The sequence below is a fragment of the Amblyomma americanum genome, chromosome 10 (assembly GCF_052857255.1).
Source record: "Amblyomma americanum isolate KBUSLIRL-KWMA chromosome 10, ASM5285725v1, whole genome shotgun sequence".
NCBI lineage: Eukaryota > Metazoa > Arthropoda > Arachnida > Ixodida > Ixodidae > Amblyomma > Amblyomma americanum.
This window is the reverse complement of record NC_135506.1, coordinates 41,492,350-41,517,868: the sequence shown is the minus strand read 5'-3', so window position 1 is coordinate 41,517,868 and position 25,519 is coordinate 41,492,350. Positions and strand designations below refer to the sequence as shown.

At 45.7% G+C, this 25,519-nt stretch overlaps 1 protein-coding gene and 1 pseudogene across 1 annotated transcript in view; both read left to right on the top strand.

Annotated features, from left to right (window-relative positions):
- Positions 1-1,036: 1,036 nt before the first annotated feature.
- Positions 1,037-25,519, top strand: part of LOC144106558 (uncharacterized) — a 232,500-nt gene continuing 208,017 nt past the window's right edge. Inside the window, exon 1 of the mRNA XM_077639404.1 lies at positions 1,037-2,015. Coding sequence (XP_077495530.1) covers positions 1,901-2,015 — 115 coding nt within the window. The 5' untranslated portion in view covers positions 1,037-1,900. The remainder of the gene's footprint in view (positions 2,016-25,519) is intronic.
- Positions 22,362-22,542, top strand: LOC144108920 (U2 spliceosomal RNA; annotated as a pseudogene).

Here is a 25,519-nt window from a genome sequence, read left to right as displayed (position 1 = left end):
GCCAGCCTCTTCTAAAGTGTGGACATAACAAATCGCATCGCGCTCAAAGTGCTCAGGCGTGAACGCTTATTCGAAAAGCTCGAGACAAAAGGCCGCTTTTGCGTGCTCCAAATCGTCAGCGGTGCATGCGAGAAAGTATCCATCTATGCGGCGCGATGGTACTGCTTTTCTTCAAAAAAAAAAAGTACCCTAACCGTCTAGCCCCTCCAGCCCCTCCAGCCCCAGCCTTTATATTTCTGCGCAAAGCAGATGAATGAGCAGGCATTCCTCCAATAAAAATCATCCTCCAATCGCTGACCTTAGGAGAGAAAGCTCATCACGAAAGGCAGCGATGGTACAAGCAGCATAAGTAGCAGCTGAGGCAACGATTGCCAGAAGAGGCCAATCATTTAAAGTAGAGCTAAAAAGAAAACAAAGCGAAAGAAATTTCGGAAAGGAAGGCAACAAAATAGAAAGCGGAGGGACAAAGAGAAAACGAAACACCACGATTAGGAAATCGCGCTCCTTTCACTTTGCTTAAGCAACACCGGCGCTCCCCCGCGGGCGCGTTACTCATCGACCACTTATTCCGACTATGCTGATCCCGTAAGTGATTCGGAGCCTCGTAAGAATGACCGTTACGTCCCCGTTTTCCCCTTTTCTTGCGCTTCTTTTCTTGGTGCATTCCTGCGCTTTCATGACTAGGTACATTCTCGTTCGGGGATGCGTACTGCTTTTGTTTAAATCGGCTTCCTACGTTTCTTTCATTCATCTATACAATTTGTTTTGCGCCGTGGCTCTTTGGTGCAAGAGCACACCGGTTTACCTCGAGTTTTTATAACCCCTTCCTTTTTTATTTTGGTTATTGCCATTCTCGCAATAACCCCCTTGCCGAGGCGCAGAGGCTCTCTCCCCACCGTTCTTGATTCATCCGTCCAGCGCTCGTAGCGGAGGGGTCGATGTGCGCATGCGCCCCGAGGGAGCTCCTCGGTGGAACCCTCGCCTTCGCGCAAGTCGCGTTCAACCTCGGAAAGCTCGCCCAGCGAACTCGGGAGAGTGCATTCGGCTCTCGTGCGGCGCAGTCGCGTTGTTCTTCGGTGCGAGCTCGTCCCAACCGTTCGGCCACGCTCTGAGGCACGCACTCTCACTCGCTATCGCCCTTGTGTGCTTGTGTGTCCTCTTCCTAATCGTTACCTCCAGCACCGCTACTGCCGTCTAAAGAATTCGTGCTGCCGGCAGAAAAACAACGCTGGAACGGCGGAAAGATATTTTCTCCAGCACCGTTATACTTTTAAATATCGCTCGCGCACAAAATAGTTATCGCGTCTCGTGTTCCGGCGTCGTCGTCTTAACTGCTGTCGTCTCCTGGATTGGCTACGGATTGCATTTTTGTTTTATTTGTTACCGTTATTATCTCATTCTATTGCGTCGTTACTGGATTGCGGCTGAGCCCCAACATTGCAACAAGCGAAAGCAACCTACTTCTCAAGCTGTCTTTTTTGCTGCCTACGTCGCTGTTGTCGCGTCCAGTTGTCGTCTGCTTGGTGGCAACCAGCCATAATGGTCAGCTTATATCTGACGTACGCGCCCAACGCGTACACACTTCGTGCTGCAAAACTCTGCTGAAGAGCCTCGAAGACACCTCGAGGAATCACTAAAAGAACTTTTGTTATCTCAAGCCATCGCAGCATCTGAGAAGAAAATTGTGCGCGTACCTTGGAAGAGGGACTCTGCTTCTGTCTGCCTGCTGTTCAACGACGAAAGAGGCTTGGTTTATTGCGCGGTTCAGTATTTCGGTTAACGATGTGGAACTGTTTCAGCCGCAGTTTGCTGCTAGTGAAGTGATATTGGTTCTGACTCCTGCTCGGACGACGAAAAATTCAGACTTCCTCCCGTTCATCTATCACCACCCCCTCTTCCGATGTGTGCCGCGATGGATTCCTCTTCGTACGTGCGACGTGAACAGTTTGGATTTACGGCGACGTTTCGGATCGTCGGGATGTTGCTGCTGTGCCAGAACGCACTAGCCAGAAGAGGTAAGCGGTTCTTTTGTACGAACGAGCGTCATAGAGCCACTGGCTTAGATTTTTTTTCTCATTTTTTTTCGTAAGCAGAAGGCACACAGTTCTGCCTCCCGTGATGGTCATCGTGATTCTGTCACAGTTATCAAACGAGTTACGATCATCGACCTCCCACGAGACGTACTTTTTCTCTCTATCCGTACTTTTACGTTACCTGAAATTTTTGCGTGGCTTCAGTGACGGCGCGAACAGCTTGTTTGAGCTGTCAAGGCTCAAGACGCACTTCGAGTCATGTCGAACCAGATGATCTTAAATTTTCAGCAATAAATCCTTTTCTACAAGCGTATTGACTCTTTAGACGTCGTTTAAGATATTTATCATTCTGAGTTAGCGGTCAAACTTCTTAACAATATGCTGGGTACTACTTTTAAGACGTCACGCCGGCAAGAACATGTGCTAGCCCAGCAGACGGAATAATTCCGCTGGTCATAACTTATGCACAATATTTTTCAGAAATTTCAGTCGGTACGCTTTGCTTGACTTGAGAAGACAGAGTTAACTGCGTCGTCAAATATACCTGTAGTGGGGAAAAACTCGGATGCCGCCGATTTCAGCCATAAGTTCCTCGCCTGCTGTGTAATGTAAGAGGCACTTGTGGAGTTCAGCCGAACAAAACTCGCGTGCACATTTAATTTATTTATTTCTGCGTGAAAACAGTGTTATTTTTACTCTGCATTATTACAAGCCAAACTGGGTGATGGCGTTAGTTTTGAATATTCAGTCATTCAATTACCTCTAGGGGGAAAATACGGCTATATTTAGCCTGCATTTCCGGACGACAAACCAGGTGAATGCGCTTATCCTTAATGAAAAATTCGCAGAGAAAACAGTGCTATACCTTCGTGTACTGCTCTAATAGATAAGCATCCTTACTGCTTTGGATTTCACTATTGAACGTTGAACTGGATACTTGTTGGGTCGCAATGCCGTATTATTCCTTTTAATTTGCACTTCCGGGTACTAAGCATTCAAGATGCATCGATTTTGAGTGGAGTCAGGTTCATCGACTTTAGTAGCTATTAATGGTCATGTATACAAAGAATATGGTTGGCAGCAAACACTAGTCTGCAGAAAGGCTACACGGGGTCCGTTTCCGCCGTTACTTCAATAGGGTTACTGCTACCGTCGCACAGTCATTCCGTCGACCACCTGCACCTCAGAAGGTCTGAGAGGGACCTCACGAATCAAGCTCAACCCCAGCTGTCCTCGATTCCTCCACGGCGAGACATCCTAAGGATGATGCGTCTCGCCAGGCCCGGTGAGGAAACTCGAACCATGAGGAATCATTTTTTCGGTTTGCTTTTTCCCTTTCTTTTCTGCGCTTTGTTTGCTTACATTTCCGGCTTATGTCTTCTGTATATGTTATTCACGACCGGGCGCCTACGTGTATAGTAGTGGGAACAGTGCGATCCACTGAATGTTTTTTTTTTTTCTTTTCAAGGCCGCTGCCTTCGGGGAGGGAGGTTAGCGGCTAATAGAACCTGACAGGAACTTTGCTCGTTCCAGTTTTTAGGACAGATTACACTGGTTGAATAAGCTTTATATAGTAGGTATCCGCAGTACACGTGTCACAAAAGGAAGAAATGGAGGCTTACCACCGTAAAACGGAAGTTTTAAACCTTGAAAAACAGGGAAACATTTCGAACAGGGCCTATTTCGAATGAAAAGCTTTGAAAGGTGAGGAAAACGCAAAGCAAGCTCAGGAAGACACAGCGTGACAAAATGTTTACTGTTTTAGTTTGTTGGAGACTTTTGGTTTCCCGTTTTTGGTTTCTACGCAAACTTTTCTTTTCAGAACGTTATAACTAGACTGGCAGATATCGTTTTTGTTTATGGCGGAAACGGTTGACAATTTTTTGTTTGTGTAAACGTGTGCGACTGGATACGCTAATTCTAAATCGGCTCAATTACAGAGATAACCTTCGTTCGTCTAATGAGTCCGTGCCATGAACAATGAGCGGGTCTACTGCAGTAATATTCCAAACACAGTCCAACAAGATTGGATGATTGCTCAGAGAGCGCTCTTGCAGGCAGACGTAAACGCAACTGAACCAACAGTTACTGAGAGGGGGTCGGACAGAATACCTAGAGCGGGTTACGCGCTGATAAGCTTCAAAAAAAAACTTAAATAATCGCGGAGGCTTCTATTCGTGGTGCAACCCTGTAGTGCCTGGATATAAGATCAATCCAAACATCTTTTGCGCTTTGCTACTAGCCTTCCTGTGCAAAAAGGAAACGGGTGCTCTCAGCAAAGTGCCAAACTGGGAGAATCTTTATTAGTGCCTAAACTCTGAAGGCGGTGATTATTAGTCGCGAGAAGAGAAGTATACTGGAAAATTTTCTCGAAATGTTGATGTTATCAGTACTAATGTTGACAAGCGTCGATAAACATAGAATGCAAAAGAAAATGAATTAATAAATGCACTCATTTCGTGCCGCTGTCACCTCTGAATGCCATAATTGGTGTGGCACGTGCGCGTAGATTATGCTCCGGTAATGAATATGAAGAAGTTTTCTTTCGTTTTCTGATGCTTGCTATTCAAGGACGGGCTGAAAGCTAAAGAATGCTTATTCAAGCTTGGTCCGTCTATACTATTGCCAAGAAGAGCTACTGATGAAATACATGTGCAACGAGTCTTTTTCTCTTTATTTTCTTCACTTGTCACTGTGGCTGTGTTGTCAACAATTCTATCCGTTGCGCCTTTTTAATCAAGTGTGTCGTCGACATTGCTTCTGCAAAGGGTTCTGAACAAAATTGAAGTGGCAGAAATATTGTTGAGTGTATATGTCCGGACCTCAAGATTTAAGAGTCCTATAGGTCTCATTTGCTCTCGAATGTACAGAGTCATTTGCGTTGTCAACGATTCCTACTTGTGAACAAACCAGGCTGCTATTACGCTGTCTGTGCAAACGTCCCGAACAAGCTCCGATTAGAGGTCATTTGCATTTATGTTCTTTGCTGTCACTACACACAGTGACAAGCCGTCGAGAATACGCAGGCCACTTAAGCAATACGCACACAACGGCGTTATACTTAATAAGCTGTCGCAGTCTTAACCAAAAAAAAAAAAGCACACGAGAAGAACACGAAGGCAGAGCTCTGCAGTCAAGCCACCGGCGTCGAGCGCCCGTTATCCGCGCGTTTATGCTCGCTCGCGGCACGGCTAATTCCCGCGTGTTTACAGCGAGACCGGCGCCAGAGCCGTTCCGCTCGGCGAGTCCCACCTGGGCTGGCCGACCCGAAACAACTCCCGCTGCGCGTGGCGCTTGCGGCGGTCTTCGACTTGACCAGTGGGGTTGTAAACAGATAAGTCTTCTTTTTCCAGGGTCCATAAACACCTGGGAAGAGCAGCAGGCATCCTAGCCAGTGCGTGTTCTTCGTTTCGAAAGCGATCTGGTAGATTCATCGCCCAAACAAGCTGCTACTAGTGTTGATTTTTGAAGCGTCCGGCCGGCAAAAAAGTTCGGAAATAGGTGCGATTGGCTTTCGAGATTTTCCTTACGCAGCCCTGTGCTTCGGGTAGAGGCGCTTTTGTGCATGCGACCGTCGCATTTTTGTTTTGGAACGACATGACGTGAACGCTTTATAGTGGGCAGGAAAAAAATTGCGTCCTAAGCGCGCAGTGTTAGCAACGTTTTCTTGATGAACTAACACCTTGGCCTTTAGGGCGCGCCATTTATTGGAGGCCTCTAGGATAATTTGTGCCACCTGTGGTACTTTAAAGCGAAATTTGAGTAAACGTACGTTTTCGCATTTCGTCTCTAACAAACTGCGGCCATATGTTATCGTCTGCATGCACGGGATCTCTGAAAACGTCTCGTAATGAGATTTAGATTCTTGATAAAGCACATCATATGGTCTAAACTAAATCGGAGCCATGTCACCTGGATCGGAATCTCTCAATCTTTTGTATGGGACACTCAGTATAGCACATATAGCCATTACTTCGATTGTTTGATGTCCGTGGCTGAAGAAAGCGAAGGAGACTTAATCACTTTCAAATCAAGAGCACAGAATGCTCTTCTTGCAAAGGAGAGAGCAGCACCTTCACTTTATACTGGCGTTGCGCACGATACGCCTGTTTCTTTGTTAAGCTTAGGGGAACTGTTTTCGCTGAGAGGATTGAAGGACGAGATTTTTATTTCTATTTTGCTGTATGGCTATTGCGCGCCGATAGCACCGCTGAGACTGCCACAAGGCATCGGTATTATGATGATTGCTTCCTAGACGTTTTTATTTCCAAGGGTCCTATTGAATTCTGCTTCCTACAGGTTTGCACATTGTAGTACTTGGAGCTTTCTCATTTGAGTCGTTACTTTACAGGATAATGTGCCTGCGCGAAAGAGGAAGCGCGGTAGAGGAAGCGAGCTGTTCTTTGTGCAATTGGGAAAAAGCCCGAATGAGGAATTGTTGCTCTTATGGTCACTCAGCGAGTTGAAAAAATAAAACAATGGATTGGAAAAGTTATTCAAACATAAAAAGTGCTACCATATTGTGGTGCTTATTTGAATACCTCGCCGGAAATATTATAGGAATGGAAGCTGTTAAAAATGCCAGTGTAAAATGGAATGAACCGAAACAGTCGCGTGTATATCACTGTAGTGGCAACCCACCAAGCACGGTTTCACAGGGCATCACGTACTACTGCACTCAAGGTTGAATTTAGTTACGATGTACTGTTAACCCTAAAATTGGTTCTGGCAGCAGGGGCAGAAATACATGATAGGAAACACACCTTACAATATCGTAGAAAACAAAGATATCAGCACAAGCATACAGCAAGCAAAGAGAAACGATAACATAGCTACTGTCAATGAACAACCTTGTTATTTGCACTGAGACTGTTCGCTACCTCAAGGGAGAGCTCATTTTATTCAGGTATTGTAGGCGGAAAAATTGAGTATTCCAAAATACTTGATTGCAGCGTTGTATGCTGTTTGTAATTCTGTGCAACGATGTCTAGTCAACACTGTCTCGTCTCTTCTTCCGTCGTCCTTGTGCATGTGCGTTGTATTAGCCTTATTATCGTGCAGCGATCTCTTGTTAGTCATGTTGTGATGGGGTTCATGAATGGATGAGGGCTCATGGAGAGTTTTTTTTTTCCGGTAAGAAAAGAAACTGCAATCTTAATTTTTCTGTCTCTATGTTGTCTTGTGCCATCAAGCAGGCTCGAGAGTCAGTAGAACTATATTGGTTAAACATGATTGAAACATATTTACCCTGGATGATTTTAAATGCCTCGAAGTTACGTTTCTTGCAACGACCCCAGGCAATATATGAGTACTGATGTTAAGGGCTGGTGATGGATGTGTTGGCTAAGAATTTGCACTAGGAAGGGCACCTTTTAATTTGTGTCTACTGAAGATTACTGGTTATAGTATAGTCTAGATATTAAGTGAGTGGTGTGAAAGGTTATATATATATATATATATATATATATATATATATATATATATATATATATATATATATATATATATATATATATATATATATATATATATATATATATATATGACAGGCTATTCCTTTTATTCGTCAGTTGCGTAAGCGCTGTTTTATCCCAGTTAGCTAGGTTTCAGCTCCCATCGGCGACACTAGCCATGAATGTTTTAGTTTAGAATAACTTGATCATCGCACTACTGATTTAATTACACAAAGGACAATAATCGACAGAGAGCCCAATTTGCAATGCTTCAATAATTACATCGACAATGTCATTTATGCAGACAAAACACAGCAGCGGTGTCAGCACACTTATCTGCGGCACAACAGAGCTAACGGGGAGGTAACATCAACAGTCACGCTCAATGTGAACAATTTCGTGCGATGAGTAAAGTAAGCAGAAATCTAGTTATTTCTGAAAGAGGGAAGCCCAACAGATTCCAATTTACGCATTGGTTTGGGTATGAAACAAGGTGAAACACTTTCTTAAAATTGACATAAATAACTTCAATGTGCCTTCACCTGCTCATAATATCAAGGACACTAGAAACTGCAATATTGATTGAGTGACGGGCATAAAGCTCTCTCTAAATCCTTTTTGACATAGAGACAGACTGTTTCTGTCAAAAGGAAAGGTAGTTACGTAATTGGTTATAAAGTGGTCGGTAAGCTTTAAAGATATCAGTGATATTGGACAGAAATTTGCTACGGATGAGCACTCATCTTTTTTTGATACTGTCACAACACATTACATATTTCTTCATGTAGCAAAGTTTCAGTGTTTAGTACAACATACTCATACAACGGCCTTTACGGTTCATCAGGGATCGTTCCTTATCACTACAAGGTTGACGTCACTCGCGGCCTAAAATATACTGATGACTGGAAAGTTAGGCTCGCAGACTTGTGTCGCGTTGGAAGAATGTGGAACATCCGCTAGTCAAACTACATGCACTCTTTCGGCGGGCTCTCTTTCAATGAACGACTTAAGCATCCGCCTCCAGTACCTACAGCATTGGTCAGAGGCTCGGAAGTCAGCTTAGTTATTCTTTTTCCGTGCTGTGCACATGGTAATGTTGCAGCACGGCATACGATCTTTGGAAGGGCTGATATAAATAATCTCCATCGTGTCTCTTGAGCGTTGGATTGCCAATGATGACGCAAAGGCAGTTCAGTGCAGCTTTGTGCATCTCAACAGATGTTCTGGGAACTCTCCGCTTGCTAAGCCAATACGTTGTTTTAGTGCACCAGGCATGTGAAAAGAAGAGATGAGTAGTTTCTTAGAGACCCCTCTGAATGTGACACAGTAAGCTAAACGTTTGTGTTTATCCGTGGCGAAACCTGACCACTCGTACCGTCCCACTAGTTACACGAGCAACCAACTTCTCGCGCTAAATGCACAGAAGAACCGGTCGTTTTCTATCACATTGGGTTCACTACAATGATCGGCACCTTCGTGAACCTATATTGTTCCTGATATGCAGCAAACGCCGTGTGGTCGTCAGGCATCTCGCAAGTCTTTACCACGAAGAACAATCACATCTCAAGAACGTGTTATTAACGTACTTCAAAACAAGGGGCCAAATATGCCTCAATATGAGATAGGAGGCCACGAGATGTACGGAAACGTTTGGAAAGAAAGGAGGCAATGTGAAAGAAACTGTCGCATCGTTGGGTAGCGCTTTCAAACGGCCGCTTGTTCCCTGCAAAATGAGTTTCGCGGAATGAGTTACGAGCCCGACGCATGCCTGCGGAGGTCGTCCCAGCAGCGCACGCGCAATTGACTCCACAGCGGAAGGCGCCCAACGAGGCGATCCGAGGCAATGTGTCGTCGTTGGAACGACGGGGACTTATGCACAGCGGAAGCGCGCTGTACGGCGCCTACACAGCCTGGGGCCCCGGCCTTCACGGCGGCTCCAAAGGATCGCTCTAGCATGAAAAAGGTGTTTCCACGGGCCGTTCCCTTGTCTAACGCGTGCATCTGGCATGGGCTCGTATTTCTTCTTGTTGATTGAAAAAAACACGCTGCTTTCCTTTTTTCTTTGTGCATGGGAAGTAAACAAGGCAAATACTCATCACATATGCCACATGATGCGCTGATTGTTCTGTACAACAAACACTCATCGTTGAGATTGAGATATCTTTCTGCGGCTTCTCTGCGAGCATCCAGTATAAACATTGAATTAGGTAAATTCGAATTATGCTGGTCGAATCGAGAGATATTTTCTGGTGTTAATAGATACTTTAAGCATTGCGCGTAGCGCTATCGCTACTGCCTGCCGCGTAATGTGCCCCACCACTGCGCAGGCGCTGATTGGTCCCTCCGCCGGAGGCTGTTGCTCTGTTGACTTGAAGGGGGCGCCAACAGGCGTCCTCACAACGATCTGCACATGCGCACTTGCGCGGCACATCACGGGATCAGCAGTGAATCGGTGCGCGCTATGCTAAATGTATCAATATAGGCGTGGAGGAAGAAAATTATGGGCATTGAGCATAGTGAATCGCGTCAACCTTCACCGCTTATCGCCAGCGCCAGCCCACGCCGAGAAGGCGCCATGTTGCAAAGGCTGCAGTGCATATCAAGTGTCAGCAAAGCTAAAGCCAGAGCGTTCTTTTTTCGAACAGCTCGGTGGAGTTATAACCCAGGCCGGCTGAAGAGTTCACGATAGGTCATGACCTACAAGTGAACATTTCGATGTATTATTATGCCGTTTAAACAGGCCAGACACCGCGAGCAAAACTTGGGTCATGTGCATAGTCGCCTCATGCCGAGGTGCGCATAAAGTATAAGCGTAGCTGTTATCCCGTCTGGCTGAAATGTTTTACCGTAATAAATTTTAATACAAGGTTTAATACACGCCATCCCTTTCTCCACTGCTACCAAAACACCTTTCATAATACTGAGTTACAAATTTCTAATCAAAAAAGTCATTACGTGGTCTGGCAGTGCGGATTCCAGGTTCCAGAAAAAAAAATGCGGCGTAAAAACTCACTTTTCTCTTGTCCAGCGACTTAATAGCACCGGTTCTATTTCAGAGGGCTATTAATGTTTTCGCTTTGTTTTACCGCTTACTTTACGTGATGCTCGTTAGCGATAAAACCACCAAGAAGTCGTTTAGAAGGTTCTTCATTCATACATTGCACTCTTCGCTTTATTATGTGACTAGCGCATTTGACATGTCTCTATTTTTCTGGATAATTTCTTCGCTGTCATATATGCTAAGAACGCCTGTAAAGTCCTAGTTAACGTCCTTAGATGCGTCAGTTGGCGTTTTATTCGCATATCATGCTTCCCGGTCTACGCATGGAGTCAGCATTTGCGCATAGTGAAGGCCTGCTAGTGAGATCTTGTTTTCACTTATTTTGCGTTTAGATTTGCTTATGCGCAGCCACCAAATATCGTGGAAGCCGTACCGTGAAGCTGAAGGAATACCGGACCGAAAGGGACCCACCGCAGGTCGTCTGAATGCCAATGCAGCTACCCTGATTAGGAAGCCCCGCGCCGTGAGTCGAAGCAATATTGTTGGTTTAGCTGCAGCCAAGTTTGAAAAGCGGCGAAATGAGGGCCGGAAGAGCGCACAAAAAAAGGCGCGTTTCTGGCTCAGAACTGCGACGAATGAAAGGAATCATGGCACGTGGACTCCAGTGCTGGAGAAAAGTCAAGAAGGTGGACGAAGTTGGAAGGCTAAATTTTAAGATAAAACTTTATGCGACACGCGGAAACGATGCTTAAACCAGGGAAAAAAATAGTCAAAAATAGTCAAAATAGTCAAGTAAAAATGGAGTCCAGAAAAAGTTGATTTAAGCTGCCAGATAGATGCCAGCGTTCCAACTGGTCTTACTTTTGTGGAGTCATCCATTTAAGTTCTGCTGGTTAACCCGAATCCCGACTGTTCAACATAAATCAGAACTATTTTCAACTTTTGATGAAGCCTTAGCCTGATGCGCCGCAGCATCGCAGCAATAAAAATGAAATATATAGCCTGTGTGTAGAAACTTCGTCGCCGAGGCAGAAATAACTGTCTTAGTTAAACTAGCGTGTCATTCCGACTATTATATGTTGTCTCATGTTGTTATCAAGTGTGGCTGAAAATATTTTGCCATACCTGGCTACCGGATAGATCGTAAACTATTTCCCGAATATTGTGGTTGGTGTTACGTTCGGTGTCATAGTTGAATATATCCACAAAACACCCTTTTATGGTGAATTCAAGGGGGAAAATGGTAACTTCATTCCTTCTGACCTCAATTTAAAGGCAGTAGCAGCAATGCAGGCGAAAGCAGATGTCATATGCCTACGCACACATAGCACCCAATAATGATGGGTCAGTACGTTTAAGAGAACACTAACAAGCTGCATTTCAAGACATAATCTTCTGTCACGATTTTTTTTCGCTGCTATCCCCATGTTCATCAAAGTTCCTACGCAGCAAAAATATTTTAACTAAATGCGGAGAGATATATCTACGCATGACCGTAATCTATCAGTTGCAATGGATGAAAATGATAGGCGGTTAGCTCCTGTTGTGAAATGAGCAGTGCGTGAGCGTTCTGTATCTGGGCTGGAATTGATATCGAAGCCCCCTTATCAAATCAAATAAAATCAAAAGTTATTCGTCTGTATGCGTATACACATTCATAAATTCTGATCTGCCTAAGCACATATTTGAAGTATTACGAGAAGACCTCGTCGTTATGTACTGCCATGTATTAGGCGTACAACTCGTTCGCCCATCTTCGAACTGAACTGAGCAGCTCGTTTGCCTGGAACTACGTGCTCCCTTTTGTCAAGGTTGCCTGCGCCTGCAACTCTTGTGCATCGCCAAGCATGGTTTCAGGAAGCTCCTGTAGGGAAGCGTTCTTAAAAAAGGTTGGGGAAAACGAAATAAGAATAGGGAAAGAATGAGGCAAACAGGGATGAGAGGAGAGATTAGTGGCCGTGCCGTAGACCTAGATGGCGGCACGTGCCCCGGTTTCCAAAGCCTGAGCGCGACTCGAAGCGACCCGGCAGTTACTGCAGACGGTGAGGAGGAAGGCGTAGCTCCAGCCAAGGAGCGCGATGGAACCGAATATCGGATGCGACAGACGTTGCTTCTCGCGCAACCACCTCGCATGCACTGGGTTCCCCAAATATATGTACTGCTAAAACTCCTCTGGGAACTCCGAACTGTATCACCCAGGCTTTGCGTCTTCCGCCTCCGTACACGTTTTCTGTCTCGACATTTCTCCCTCTCCACATCCCACTTCTTACGCCACCCGTCTCAGCTGGCCCGTTTTTATATTGCCTCCCTCCTGTTTTCGGTATATGTCTTCTTTCTTAAGCGGTCTCTTTTTTAATGTTTTTTTCTGCGATTCCTAGTTGCAATAGGGGCCTGAGAACATCCATCCCTTACTTCCCATTCCTTTTCTTAGCTTCTTCTCTTGTAAGTTTGTCCCTCGATTCGTGCCGTGCGAGACCCGTGTATACTGTACCAGGTTTAGGCTGGTCTCACCCTCCTGGCTCCCACCTCTTTGTCGTGTACCATTTCGCTGGCTCACCCGTGCTGGAATTCGACTTCCTTTGTCGTCTTCTCTGCACTTCGTTTTCTTTTCTCTCTCTCACTCCTTTTCATTTGTCTTTACTTCCCGCTTCCTCTCCGCCGTACACCTCCACTGTTTTGCCCTGTTTATTAACCTCCCTCCTAGTTCGTTGCTTAGATTTTCCAGTGCATTTCTCTGTTGTGGAGGAAAAACCTTTACTTTTTGTTTTTTGTGTTGCGAACTTTCGCTCCGCGTTCATTAGGATGTTTCGTGAATCTCGTTTATTTTTGTAGTTTTTTTTTCGTTTGTTTGAGGCGAAAATAGTAATCTATCCATTTGGTTTTCGTGTATTTGTATACTTCTTCCCCTTCCTTTAATGCTGTTCGTTCGACGTTACTCTGAATGTTGCCGCATGCAATTCTTTTCTGTTTTACGACGCTGGTATATTTATTTCTGAGAGGCTTCTGTATTTTACGCCATTCCGCCCACACATCTTGGAACGTAGGGCGGCCGCTTTTACATTATTTGCTATCCGTACTTTCACTTCCTGTCAGCAAACGTCCCACGCTGTAAGCTGTTCTTTGATTCCATTTATCAGAAATAGCCTTTAGCCCCACATGCGTGATGAGTACTCGTAACACGCCAGTGGAAGTTGTAGTGGACTGCAATCGAAGTGAATATGCACAGTGTAATGAAGCGCATGTAGAGTGCATGTTCACTAATGTGACTGGATCTTCAGTGGGAGCTGAGGTAAAATTCATACGCACTGCAGCCGAATCGACATCGTAACAACCTCACAAATTGAATGAAAGATATGTGGCGGACCAAGACGTTCTGCCAGGGGCACCCGTGCCAACATCCCTTCGCCTGCACACTCAAGCGCTCACGACCTGGAACTGCACAGATTGCCTAATGGGCGTCCATTCTGCGCAGATCAAAACATTCTCAACGCTGCAGCGACTCTTCCAGGCCACGCATTAATCGGGGCCACGCGACAAGACTTCCTTTCTATATATGCATGCACAAGTTGAATCCTTAGAGCTCTGTATTCAATCCTCCAACTGGCGATACAAAGGCACTGATCTATTGTGCTACTTGTGTCATGTGACGTCTCTAACGTGATGTGTGAAAGCTGAAAAAAAATTTCTTTTCTGCGCGGTAGTATATGTTGTTTTGTTTAAAATACACACATTCTCTGAAATCGTATACTGAGGTCATGAAAATCTCATCAGTTGATCAGAGCGTGAAGACACCGAGGTGGTCGCACATGTATACAGGGCGGCTACTTATCTTTAATATCACTGGGAAATGTGATTGAATAAAACACTACCACCTTCCAACTGCGAGCTGTTTTTGCGGGCTAAATAATATGTACATTCCCGCCCTGAAAGCAATGACACTGGTGGGCTTTCTCTACGGCGAGTTTCTATTTCCGTACTGCATTTTTTTTTCATAGCTCATTATGCTTGGGCACTTTCTCACTCAATTGAACTGCGACTTGAAGTGCACGTCTATCGGCCACTTAAGCTGTCCGTTCGCCGGGGTCAGTGGTCTAAGTGGCTAACAGAAACCTCTGAGGTGCACGTTAGGGAGCGAACGTAAGTGCTACGAGTGGTCGAGTCTCACACAGAAGAGTGCGCGTGACTGCCATTCATCAGCTGCGCTGGGCAACTCGCTGACAGAAATAGCTTGCGCGTATTTACCCGGTCACGACTCAAGCGTTGTTCGGTCCCTCTCCCTCTCGCGTTCTTTACTGAAGCGGCGAGAGGCTTTCCGTGCAGTTCCGCTTTTGCTCACAACTCAATTCTTGTTTCTGGCCGAAGTGTTCTGCCTAGTCTAGAGTCGCATCGACATAAATCTGCTGATTTGCGTGTCCTGCCTGAAGGCATAAGAGCAGCAGAAACGGGTTTCGAATTCGAAATGCGTTCAGGTAGGTTCGCCGAATTATTTAGTGTTTAAATTTGAAAAGCAGATATTACAGAACCCTGGCTCTGCGCACGTTGACATCTGCCGTCTGGAAATGTCGAAAATCACATTGAGTTCGGTTCGCTTAAAACATAAACCCTGACATACCCAAGTTGAACGTCAGAATGACGAATTATACAAGTAAGCAGAAACGCTGCCAGCTCGAAGAACAGTCAGTGCTTCAGCTTTCGTAATCTTACATGTTCTAAGATTCTCACTACAAAGCGCGATTGTTATCGATTTGAACCCGAAGGCTAGCTTTATGCGAAAATAGCATATAAGTTTAGGTATAGCTGGCTGTCGCTGATTTTGACCTACTTTTGTCCTGTTTTCTAATACCATGGCATTCATACCTGTGGCGTATGGGGCTTGCAGTTGTGTTCTTAATCCCATGAGATTTACAGTCGTTACCACCTTCCGTTTTTTTTGTTCTGGCATCAATTAAAAAGGTTCCCTGTCATTTGACGTCAATTTCCTAATTAGCCCCGGCGTTTCTATCCTGTTTACTTTTCCTTTTGTCTATGCATGTCTATGCCAATGTCACTTTTGTGCCTCACTTTTTGCTTCTTTTTATTTATTTCTTTTCGTCTTCTTTTCATTGTTTTCCTCATGAGTGGCACGGTATACGCCCCACTGAGAAACAGCCCGATCATTTCCCTGCAGCCTTAAAGCTTTTCATCCAAGGCGCTTTCTTTCCCACTGCAGTCCAAACACACGTCGTTGCAACAGGCTCGCCGCTGTTGCACATCGGTAACGGACAAGCTTGCGTAAACAACCCGTGACGCGGCCTTTCGCAAAGACTGAACCGCAGCGCTGAAAGCGGCGACTGAAGTGTTTTTCACACAGAATTCACCGTCCGCGAAACGCGGCATTAAATACAAAAAAGAACGCCTTGCCATCACTCTCTTCGAGAGCCCGTATCTGTTTGCCTGCCAGGTGTCGAAACGACCAGCGAATAAACGCCCTTCTTTGCTCGACGGAATTAAATGCGAGGATAGAGTGTATCCCTCGTCTACCATCGATTCCAGATAAAGGTGCCTGCTTGTACTATGCCGGTCGTGCTCGTGCTTGTCGCAATGTTCTGCTGGCGGTGGAAAACTACGCCAGCAACGCGTATAAGCCTGTCGGCAGGTGTTCTTATCCTTACAACCCACTAAGAGGTCTTCAAGCGCGCCCGTGTTGTTCCAAACGTGTTGCACAATGTGACCACTCGGGGCTTCCAGATAAGCGGGTTCGCTTTTGCAGATGCGGGCTCTAGTGTGACGTGCACACGTTTCGCTGGTACCTTCTCAAACCTGACCAAGATTGCACTGCATTTTTCGGCATACAAGTGTATGGAACAATCTTCGGCAAATATTTGATAGCAAACACAGTGAAATAATCAACGTGAACATAATACATTTAAAACATTGCAAAGTCTTTTAGCTCAAATTAAGATAACAACAGCTTAAGTTAAGCAAGGGCTTAAGTCAAGAATATTGCAGCGAACTATGAAAAGAAAAATGATAGGTCTAAGGTTAAGAGACCGGAAGTGGCCAGAGTGGTTCAGAGAACATAGGCGAGTCAATAAATTCTTAGTCGCAACGAAGAGGAAGAAATGGGCATGGGCAGGGCATCATCATCATCAAGTAGTGCGAAGGCAAGATAACCGCTGGCCATTAAGGGTGACGGAGTGGATTCCAAGAGAAGGCGAGCGAAGCAAGGATGGGCCGAAAGTTAGGTGGACGGATGAGTTTAAGAAGTCTGTGGAGATACGGTGGCTGTAGCTGTCAAAGGACAAGGTTAATTGGAGAGACATGGGAGAAGCATTTGCCTTACAGTTGCCGCAGTCAGGCTGATGTAGGCGGTGACGAACATCTCTTTCGAGGCGTGACAATATGTCTGACTTTTTCATGGCTTAAAAAACAAAACATTTGATCAATCCGTGTGTAATTCTCTCATGTCGTGTCTCTCGGCCTGCAATACGCTTGCCATTATATATGTACTGCATTTTAATAAAGCTATCAACGAAATCCTGCTCCTTATATATATATATATATATATATATATATATATATATATATATATATTGTACTCAGGGGAAAACCAGTGGCTGGTTTGCGCGCTTGTCAAGCTGTCCTACTGGCAGCGTTATGTGCGGGTTTGCATTGTTATGGTTTGAAGTGTGACTAATGCTGTGATGATCCATTGCACGACTTTTGGCACACTTTCAGTTTAGGGCAGTTTAGATAATTTAAAGCGTTGCATATTAAAGCAAATCAGACGAACATGAAGCGCAAAAAAAACGCAGACATCTAGAAAATGACTGGTTCCTGCTCTAACCTGTATTCTGACCTCAGGCAGTGCCTAAAGTTTTTAAATTATGATCATTGCGATTCTTTAGGAGCGTAACCGCCGCATCTGAGATGTCATCTATTGAGAGAGCGTTGAAATTAACGAACACGCAATATTTCTTCCTATATATTTCTTCCGAAAGTTGTTAGTCATAGACGTCCGTGTGACAATAAAGCCGCTTGCCTACTACGTTTACAGCTTTTTATCTCCACCGTATGTATCACTGACAAACGTCGTGTCTCCCTCTTTGTACTTTATGTGTAACTAAAGTATTCCGCATTTCATCTTCCGCTTTTCAATCGCTTTCCTAGCTGCCTATGCGCCATAAAACACAACAACAACAACAACAATCGCTTTCCTTCCCTTTCGATAACTAAACCAGTAGGCACCAAAAGCTCTGTGCCCTGCCTACCTTTCTCTCCATCATCGCCTTTAGCGCCTGTCGGTGAAATTTTTTTTTGTTTAGCTTAACTTTCTTTTACTATTTGGGCGTTATCTTGTTCTTTTAATAGTTTCGTGACAACGCAGATATCCTGGCGAGGTTTGTTACACCTACGAGCGAAGAAGATGTCCAATCAACAAAAAGTGGACCCGCTGATTGCGAGGGCACACACACCGCACTCGTCGGTCGCATGTTACTACCTGTCTACGCGCCCGACCCTGGTGCACTAAACATCCCTCGCGCCGCCACCCATGCAAGCCGGCCAGGTTGGCCAGCACCGGGCGGTTAACTGCGGGCTGAATCATTAACGACCGACCAGGGCCACTACCACCATCACGCGCACACAACGCCGACCGCCGGACCAACCACCGTAGTCGGTCGGGAAAGCAGCCCAAGCGTGACCTCGTACGCTATGCACTGCGACTCGACTAACCGAAAGCACAGGAGGGTCTGTGCGGCCAAGATTTCGACCGATAGTGGTCGACAACAGTGGGCAACAGTGTGTGTGGCGTGGTCGGAAGAGAGACCACGTGAGAAAACGAGAAAAAAAGGTAGAGGAAAGCAATAAAGGGAGAGAACGAACGAGATAGTGCGAAAGCGTGAAAGACAAAAAGCATTGGGTAGGTGATGGCGGTCTCGGTTGCTGCGGCCGTGTCGCCCTGCGGGGATAAGAGCGTTTAAGCACCGCCGCTTGTCCAACACGAGTGCAGCTGCGGAGGAAAGCAAAGAGAGAGGGAGAGTATGCCCAGTAGCATGTACCCGCAAAAGAATACAATCACACTAGAGGTTTCGGGGGGTACCACGCTTGAAGCGACAGACCATGCATGCTGTCGCTTTCGCCAGGGTTGGAAGCCGTAACGATGCATTATGCACTCTTTATTTTTTTTACGTGCTCTTTTAATTTTCCACGTCCCTCTCTTTCTGCTGCATTAATCGTTTCTCGAATTTCTGTGTCCTTAATTGCCTTGTGTGCAGACTTTTCATTCTGTTGATGGTGAGCAGCACGTTCTCACGCTTTTGCGAGCACCGCTTGGAACATTGATCACACGAGGCGGTTTGATTACTATCTCGTGGGTGAGAAAAAAGGTAGAAGGGGCAGATGGATGCGACTGCTCATACTTTCTACGTTTTCGTGAATTGTGATGTTCATTTCATCTCTTTTTTCTGCTGTTTGCCAATGCGCACTGCCGGATAATGATTAGCAGCGTTATGAATATTTAGCGTGGCAACTTTCGCAAAGTTCTGAGGGAGTTCTTTACTGTAGTCTTGTTTTTTAGCAATGTACGTGTCATGTATAAGCGACTCGGTTCGCTGGTTACACATGGAACACGCGGGTTAATTGCTCTACAGCCAAGGGGAGGTAACGCGTTTTTTCACTATTGACAGTGCTGGAATGTTTTGCTTCATTTTTTTCTTTCCCTGACAGTGGTTTGGATATTAGTGTATAGTGTAACATCACAGAGCGACTCAGCCTATGAGGGACGCCGTAATCGAGGGCTCCGGATAATTTCGACCACCTGGGGTGCTTTAACGTGCACTGACGTGACACAGTACACGGACCTCCCACATTTAGAAATGTCCACTACCTCACTCGAGGTCTCACTCTCCGGGCCCGAGTTGGACCTCCTCCGCCATCTCGGGAGCGTTTGCTTTACGCAAAGCTGGCGTTTACGCAAAGCTGGCTATCTCCCTAACCTTAACCCAGGCCTCCCACTGGCGCCGACTCCAGACACGAATTGACCTCTACCCCATTCTCCTTAACGCCCGCTACCCCGATCAATTCCTCTCTTCCTATAATCTCTGTGGGAAATCGGGGGAATTTTTTCACGTCGACCCGCCGCGGTGGATCAAAGGTTAGGGGGCTCGGCTACTCATCCGGAGTACCCGCGTTCGAGCCCTACCGCGGCGGCTGCGTTTTTATGGAGGCAAAACGCTAAGGCGCCCGTGTGCTGTGGGATGTCAGTGCATGTTAAAGATCCTCAGGTGGTCGAAATTATTCCGGCGCCCTCCACTACGGCACCTCTTTCTTCCTTTTTTCTTTCACTCCATCCTTTATCCCTTACGTTACGGCGCGGTTCAGGTGTCCGCCGATATGAGACAGATACTGCTCCATTTCCTTCCCCAAAAACCAATTTTGCGGAATATTTAGGACCACCTGAGGCTCTTTAACGAGCACTGACACCTGGACCTGACGATGTGGCTCACTGAGTGAATGAATAAAACTATTTGTGAGCAAAAATAGTGAGTGAAGTCATTTGTCCAGGACCCCAGTGGAGATGGCCACCTGTTTCGCCCGTTGCACTTGATTTCCTTGTTTGACCTCTAGCGCCCTCTCTCTCTCTCTCTGACCTCGGATGTCTGATACCTGACTATATCTGCTGCGGGTCCTTGGACCCAAAATATTAAACCTTTTTTTGGAATATGGCGGAGTGCTCGGCTTGGAAGCACTCTGGCACGGGTCGGCCCGCTATTGCACTGCCTTCGGGATCGCCCAGGGGCATGTTAGAGCGCGCCTTTTCTTTCTATCTTTGCTCTCCTACCCTTTAACTCTCCTACTTTCAGCACGCGGCAGCGAGCGTGGCTCGGCATGAGCCAGGCCCGTGCACTTTCCTTTTCTTGCTATCAGCAACAGCAGCAGCAGACCTCTAGCTACATTCAAAGTCAAACTTGCGGATACGCTGACGGCTCGAAAGGCTGGCGTAGTGAAGCAGTTCGCTTCAAAAGTCTTTTTCCACAGCCACAGCACACCGGTGCCGTCTGCGTTTCCCTGGTTCGGCAGCCTTGGTTCGGCGGACCTGCGCAGCGGTCAGGACCAACTGGGTCCCGGAGTGAGGGACTCCGCCTTGTATTGTAAGGGACGATACCCACTGTAGGGCCTCTCCCCGAGCACCTCTCTATAGATTTAAATAAATGCTTTTCACCACCACCATGGCCGTGTGTGGCTGAGCGCTTTAACTCCCAAGCCACCGTGGCGTGTCTTTAGTTTCAAAGCTTTTCATTTCGGGGAAACAAGCGCTAATTAGAAGAATAGTAACGCATGTTCTTTCGCGCTTTATTCTTAAGAAATGTTCAAAATACGATAAACAATTTAAGGCAGCTAGATGAGTACAGTGGCATTGTTTGCAAAAGTGAGTATTCTCTTTTTTCTATTAGAAATACTTGAGGATCATAAACAGCATGGCTGCGCCAGCTGCATGCTCTCATTATGATAGCTTTCTGGGCTTCATTGAATGCCGGACCCCATAGAGTATCTGTTACGGGTCCAGTTGGACTTATTTTTGGAATTGTGGCGGAGAGTTTGAAGGTTGCTTCACTTCCGCCACCGGTTGGCCCGGTATTGCACTGCCTCCGGGATCGGGCTGGGTCTTTATACCGCGCGTCTTTATTATCCTGTCTTTTATCCCATCTTTTAACTCTCCTACTATCTGCACGTGGTAGCGATTGTGGCTCGGCTTTAGTCATTGGGCAGGCCTGTGCACTTTCCTTTTCTTTCTTCCTGGCAACAACTTCTCTCTCTCTCTCTCTGGTTGTCCCTTGTGGTGTGCGGTAGGTTACAGCATTTTCGAATGCGTTACACAATTTTCGGTTCCAAGAGTCGAAGCAACCATTGCGAACATGGCATATATTACTGATCCCTAAAAATGAACGTGAATTAGCTCAGCTAATCCGCGATAACTGGCTCCATGGGGCAGTGGTCACCTCAATCACGCTTTGAGTTACGTGGAGGTGGTGAGACACAGATATGGGTTGCATGCGTTAGCCCTGACAACGTTGTGTTGCACGCGGCACTGCAGCAACAGGCCGCAGTGTTCATTGGTTGGCCAACCTCTTGCGATCAACCATTAATTTAACTGCCACCTGACCTGCCAGGGTGACATGGCTGGCGCGTTGCCTATACAGCGTGCTGAACGCAATCAAAGCAGGAACATCTGTGGCTGGGTGCAACTAGTTGCTCATGCGCAGTGGTAACAAGTGAAGCTTACCCGAAATATGCCGCTGACTAGCACAGTGCAGCTCTCGCTGGAAAAAAACTTTCTGGGGGCCCTTAAGTCTGCTTACGTGCAGGAATGCGAAAGCATGGAACTTTCTAGAACGCGGGTTTTTTAAACGGCGGCAGTATGCGTTGTATTTTTAACTTTTTGAAGAGAAAAGCTTCACTACGCCAGCTTTTCGAGCAGTCAGCGGGGCCGCATGTTTGACCTTGAATGTAGCTAGAGTTCACCGGGGCCGCAAGTTTCACCTTTAATGAAGGTAGAGGTCAAACAATCAAATGACGCCTCTCATACATATCTCGGTGGACACCCGAACCGCGCCCGTAAGGGAAGGAAAATGAAATTAAAATTGGTTTTAAGGAAAGGAAATTATGCCTGTTTCACAAATCTCGATGTACACCCGAACGACGCCGTAAGCGAAGGAAAATGAAAGTTAGTTTTAAGAAAAGGAAATGACGCCTGTCTCACATTGCGCCATTTCCTTTCCCCCAAAACCAATTTCTTTTTCAATCTGGCTTTCTGAAATTGTCTGCATCTTTTGCGCGTCGTTTGGAACCAGGTTTGGTTCCATATCTCCGTATACAACAGAAGCTATATTAAATATATAGTGGCTTGTGTGAGCGCCTTTAATATGTGTATCTGATAGCTGATTTAATATCTGCAGTGGGTCCTTGGACCTAAGATATTAAACTTATTTTTGGAATATGGCTGAGTGCTTGGCTTGCAGCACTCTGGCACGGGTCGGTCCGGTATTGCACTGCCTCCGGGATCGGCCCGGGGACTATTAGCGCGGCGCGCCTTTTCTTTCACTCTTTACTCTCCTATCATTTGCCCCTCCTACTTTCAGCACGCGGCAGCGAGCGTGGCTCGGCTTGAGCCAGTAGGCAGGCCCGTGCACTTTCCTTTTCCTTCTTCCTTTCAGAAACATTAGTCAGTCAGTCCGCATATAAAGAGTAATAATACAGCAATAATAATACAGCGAGGTTATATTAAATATATAGTGACTTGTGTGAACGCCTTTAATGTCATTTCGAAGAAAGCGATATGTTTAACGAAGTTAAAAAATTCGCACTACTGTGTGTGTGTCCGTATGAATAATAATAATTTGTTTTTTTGGGCGGGAAAGGAAATGGCGCAGTATCTGTCTCATATATCGTTGGACACCTGGACCGCGCCGTAAGGGAAGGGATAAAGGAGGGAGTGAAAGAAGAAAGGAAGAAGAGGTGCCGTAGTGGAGCGCTCCGGAATAATTTCGACCACCTGGGGATCTTTAACGTGTCCGTATGACAATCTATGAAAACCGCCAGCCGCTCGACCACAAACGTAGCCAGGGAGATGTAGCTTTTCGCTTTTTACAAGGTTCAACCAGAGCTATACCAACAGCAATTTTTTCCATGGTTATTTTTTGGATTTTTGTTTTCGTTATTTTTATTTTTATGCTATTTCTTTATCTATTTTATTTTATATTTATTTTTTGTTTTCATTTTTTGTGTGTTTTTGTTTTTATTCTGATTCATTTTTATTTTATTCGTTGTAGTTTTGATGACATATTTTGAATGACAGGTGAGGCGGACACTTCCGACGCACTCGTGAGGCAAGTAAGGCTTTCGCCGCAATAGTGATTCCTTGTTTTAATCTCGACAGGAATCTCATCACTTTCTAATCATTATGATCGCTTCCTGTAGCAAAACACGCTAAGGACGGCTCCGTTGGCCGATTTACTCATGCGAAAGCATTATATGGTTCAGTTGCGTCCTTTTATTTTTAGTTGAGATTTAACTACCACTTTACCTGTTTAGAGAGGCAAAGCTGTGGTATGTCGGGGAAGTAGATGCGGCTTGGCGTCAGTAACGTTGAGTGCCTTCGCGCACTGGATAGGCAGCGCGCCCACCCTGGTCAACAGACACTAACAGCAGTAGTTTCCATCACGCGACATCATTAGATTGTCACGTGACGATTCTACCGGCCCCTACCGGCCCCTACCGGCGAATCAAAAAGTCAAAGTTCAAGTAGTGCGGCATCAGGATGCACCACATATGGTAAAGCCAATAGCCTCACTTGACCTCTGGCTTACTTGAAATTCAACTGGCGAAGCAAGGCAAAATAGATTTTATCTAGCGTAGTGAAGTTTTCACTTAAAAGCTTTTCCCCTGAAGCATTTCGCCTCCATCGAAATGGAACCGTCGTGGCTGGGATCGAACCAGCGTCTTTCAGGTCAGTATCTGAGCACCATAAACACTGAGCCACCGCGTCGGCTTTTCTAGACTCTGAAAGCGTATCAATGTTGTGTTCTTGTAGCAAGAAACGACTCCCTCAGATTAACATTTCTGATGCGCTAAATGAGGTTTCTGGTCTGAGCTAGTTGGTTCATTGCTTAAAAATGTGGACCCAGCGCTACTAGACGAGGACACCAAGAAAACCTGTGGTATGTCTTGTGGTATGTGTTTTCTTGTTGTCTGATATAGAAGAAGTTAGCGCAAAACTTAGACGAAGACAGAGAAGAAACACACAAGACGACAGACGAGCGCTCGTCTGTCGTCTTGTGTGTTTCTTCTCTGTCTTCGTCTAAGTTTTGCGCTAACTTCTTCTATATCATGCAAAGCCAACTTGCCCGACAACACGCTCTTCTTTCTTGTTGTCCTTATCTTGTAGCGCTGGGTAAACATTTCTAAACTGATTTTTTCGACATAGTTGTCAGGACCTAGCAGATTTGAATGATAGAATTGTACTCGCCTATGCTGCCGTGGAAGCTTGCAGGTTGATTTGCAGCTGTTTCAGGTGTCCGACGATATACGAGACAGATACTGCGCCATTTCCTTCCCCCCCAAAAAAATAATTATTATTATTATTGATTTGCGGCAGTCGAACTCTTTTTAAAGGGGCAGCAGAAAAAAAATCTAAATGAGAGGATTAACGAATGCGTAGGGGTTGGATTCAGGACGCTGCGTCATTACGACAACGATGCGTACAGTGTCGGTTTGCTTCAGTTAACAGCATTTCCATTTTCCATTGGGCAAAGAAAACAAAAGAAACAGAACAGGTGCTTGGCCAACCACCTATGATGCGGAGGGCACTGGGCTCTAACCCAATGACGCTCGGCACCCCATGAGCTTTTAGTGCTTACCAGCAACTACAAGAGGACAATCAAATCGAATGCCAGCCATGTAGCAGGTTTTTGGATTTAATGAATAAGGCTGTACTATTTTCGGAATGTTCTCACATGCTGCTTCCTTTGTCGCTTATAAATTTGTCAGCGTTTGACATTCAGTAACTATTGTGAAAACTGGCACACGGTCTCAGCATTGTTTGCGTTAGGGACGGGTACAGTCTACGCATTAGTTGAGCTTGAAAATCAGCTACAATTCTGCCCATGCGCACTAGTTTCGAAACTCTACGGGCAAAGCTAGAAGCACCCACAAGTCCTGGCTCGCTGTATGCGTTTCTTCAAAATAGTCTACCATCCGAAAATGGGTTATACTTCAGCAAGACGGCCGGTCAGCTTCTTTTAAGTGGCTTTTTCACATCATGCACTGCATGCATTAAGCTTCGGAAATGTCAAGTTTTGGAACTGACTAACGCAACGGTTTGTCTATGCAACCCTGGTACATTCAAGAAAGCGCAATAGATAGAAATCTGACCTTCTTTTCAAGACTGGCATTCAAGCCCAATGCATTTGTAACCGTTTTGTACTCTTTACCTCTGTATTGTAAAGCCGAAACTCTTGCAATCGATGATCGATATACAGGAAATGAAAGAAAAT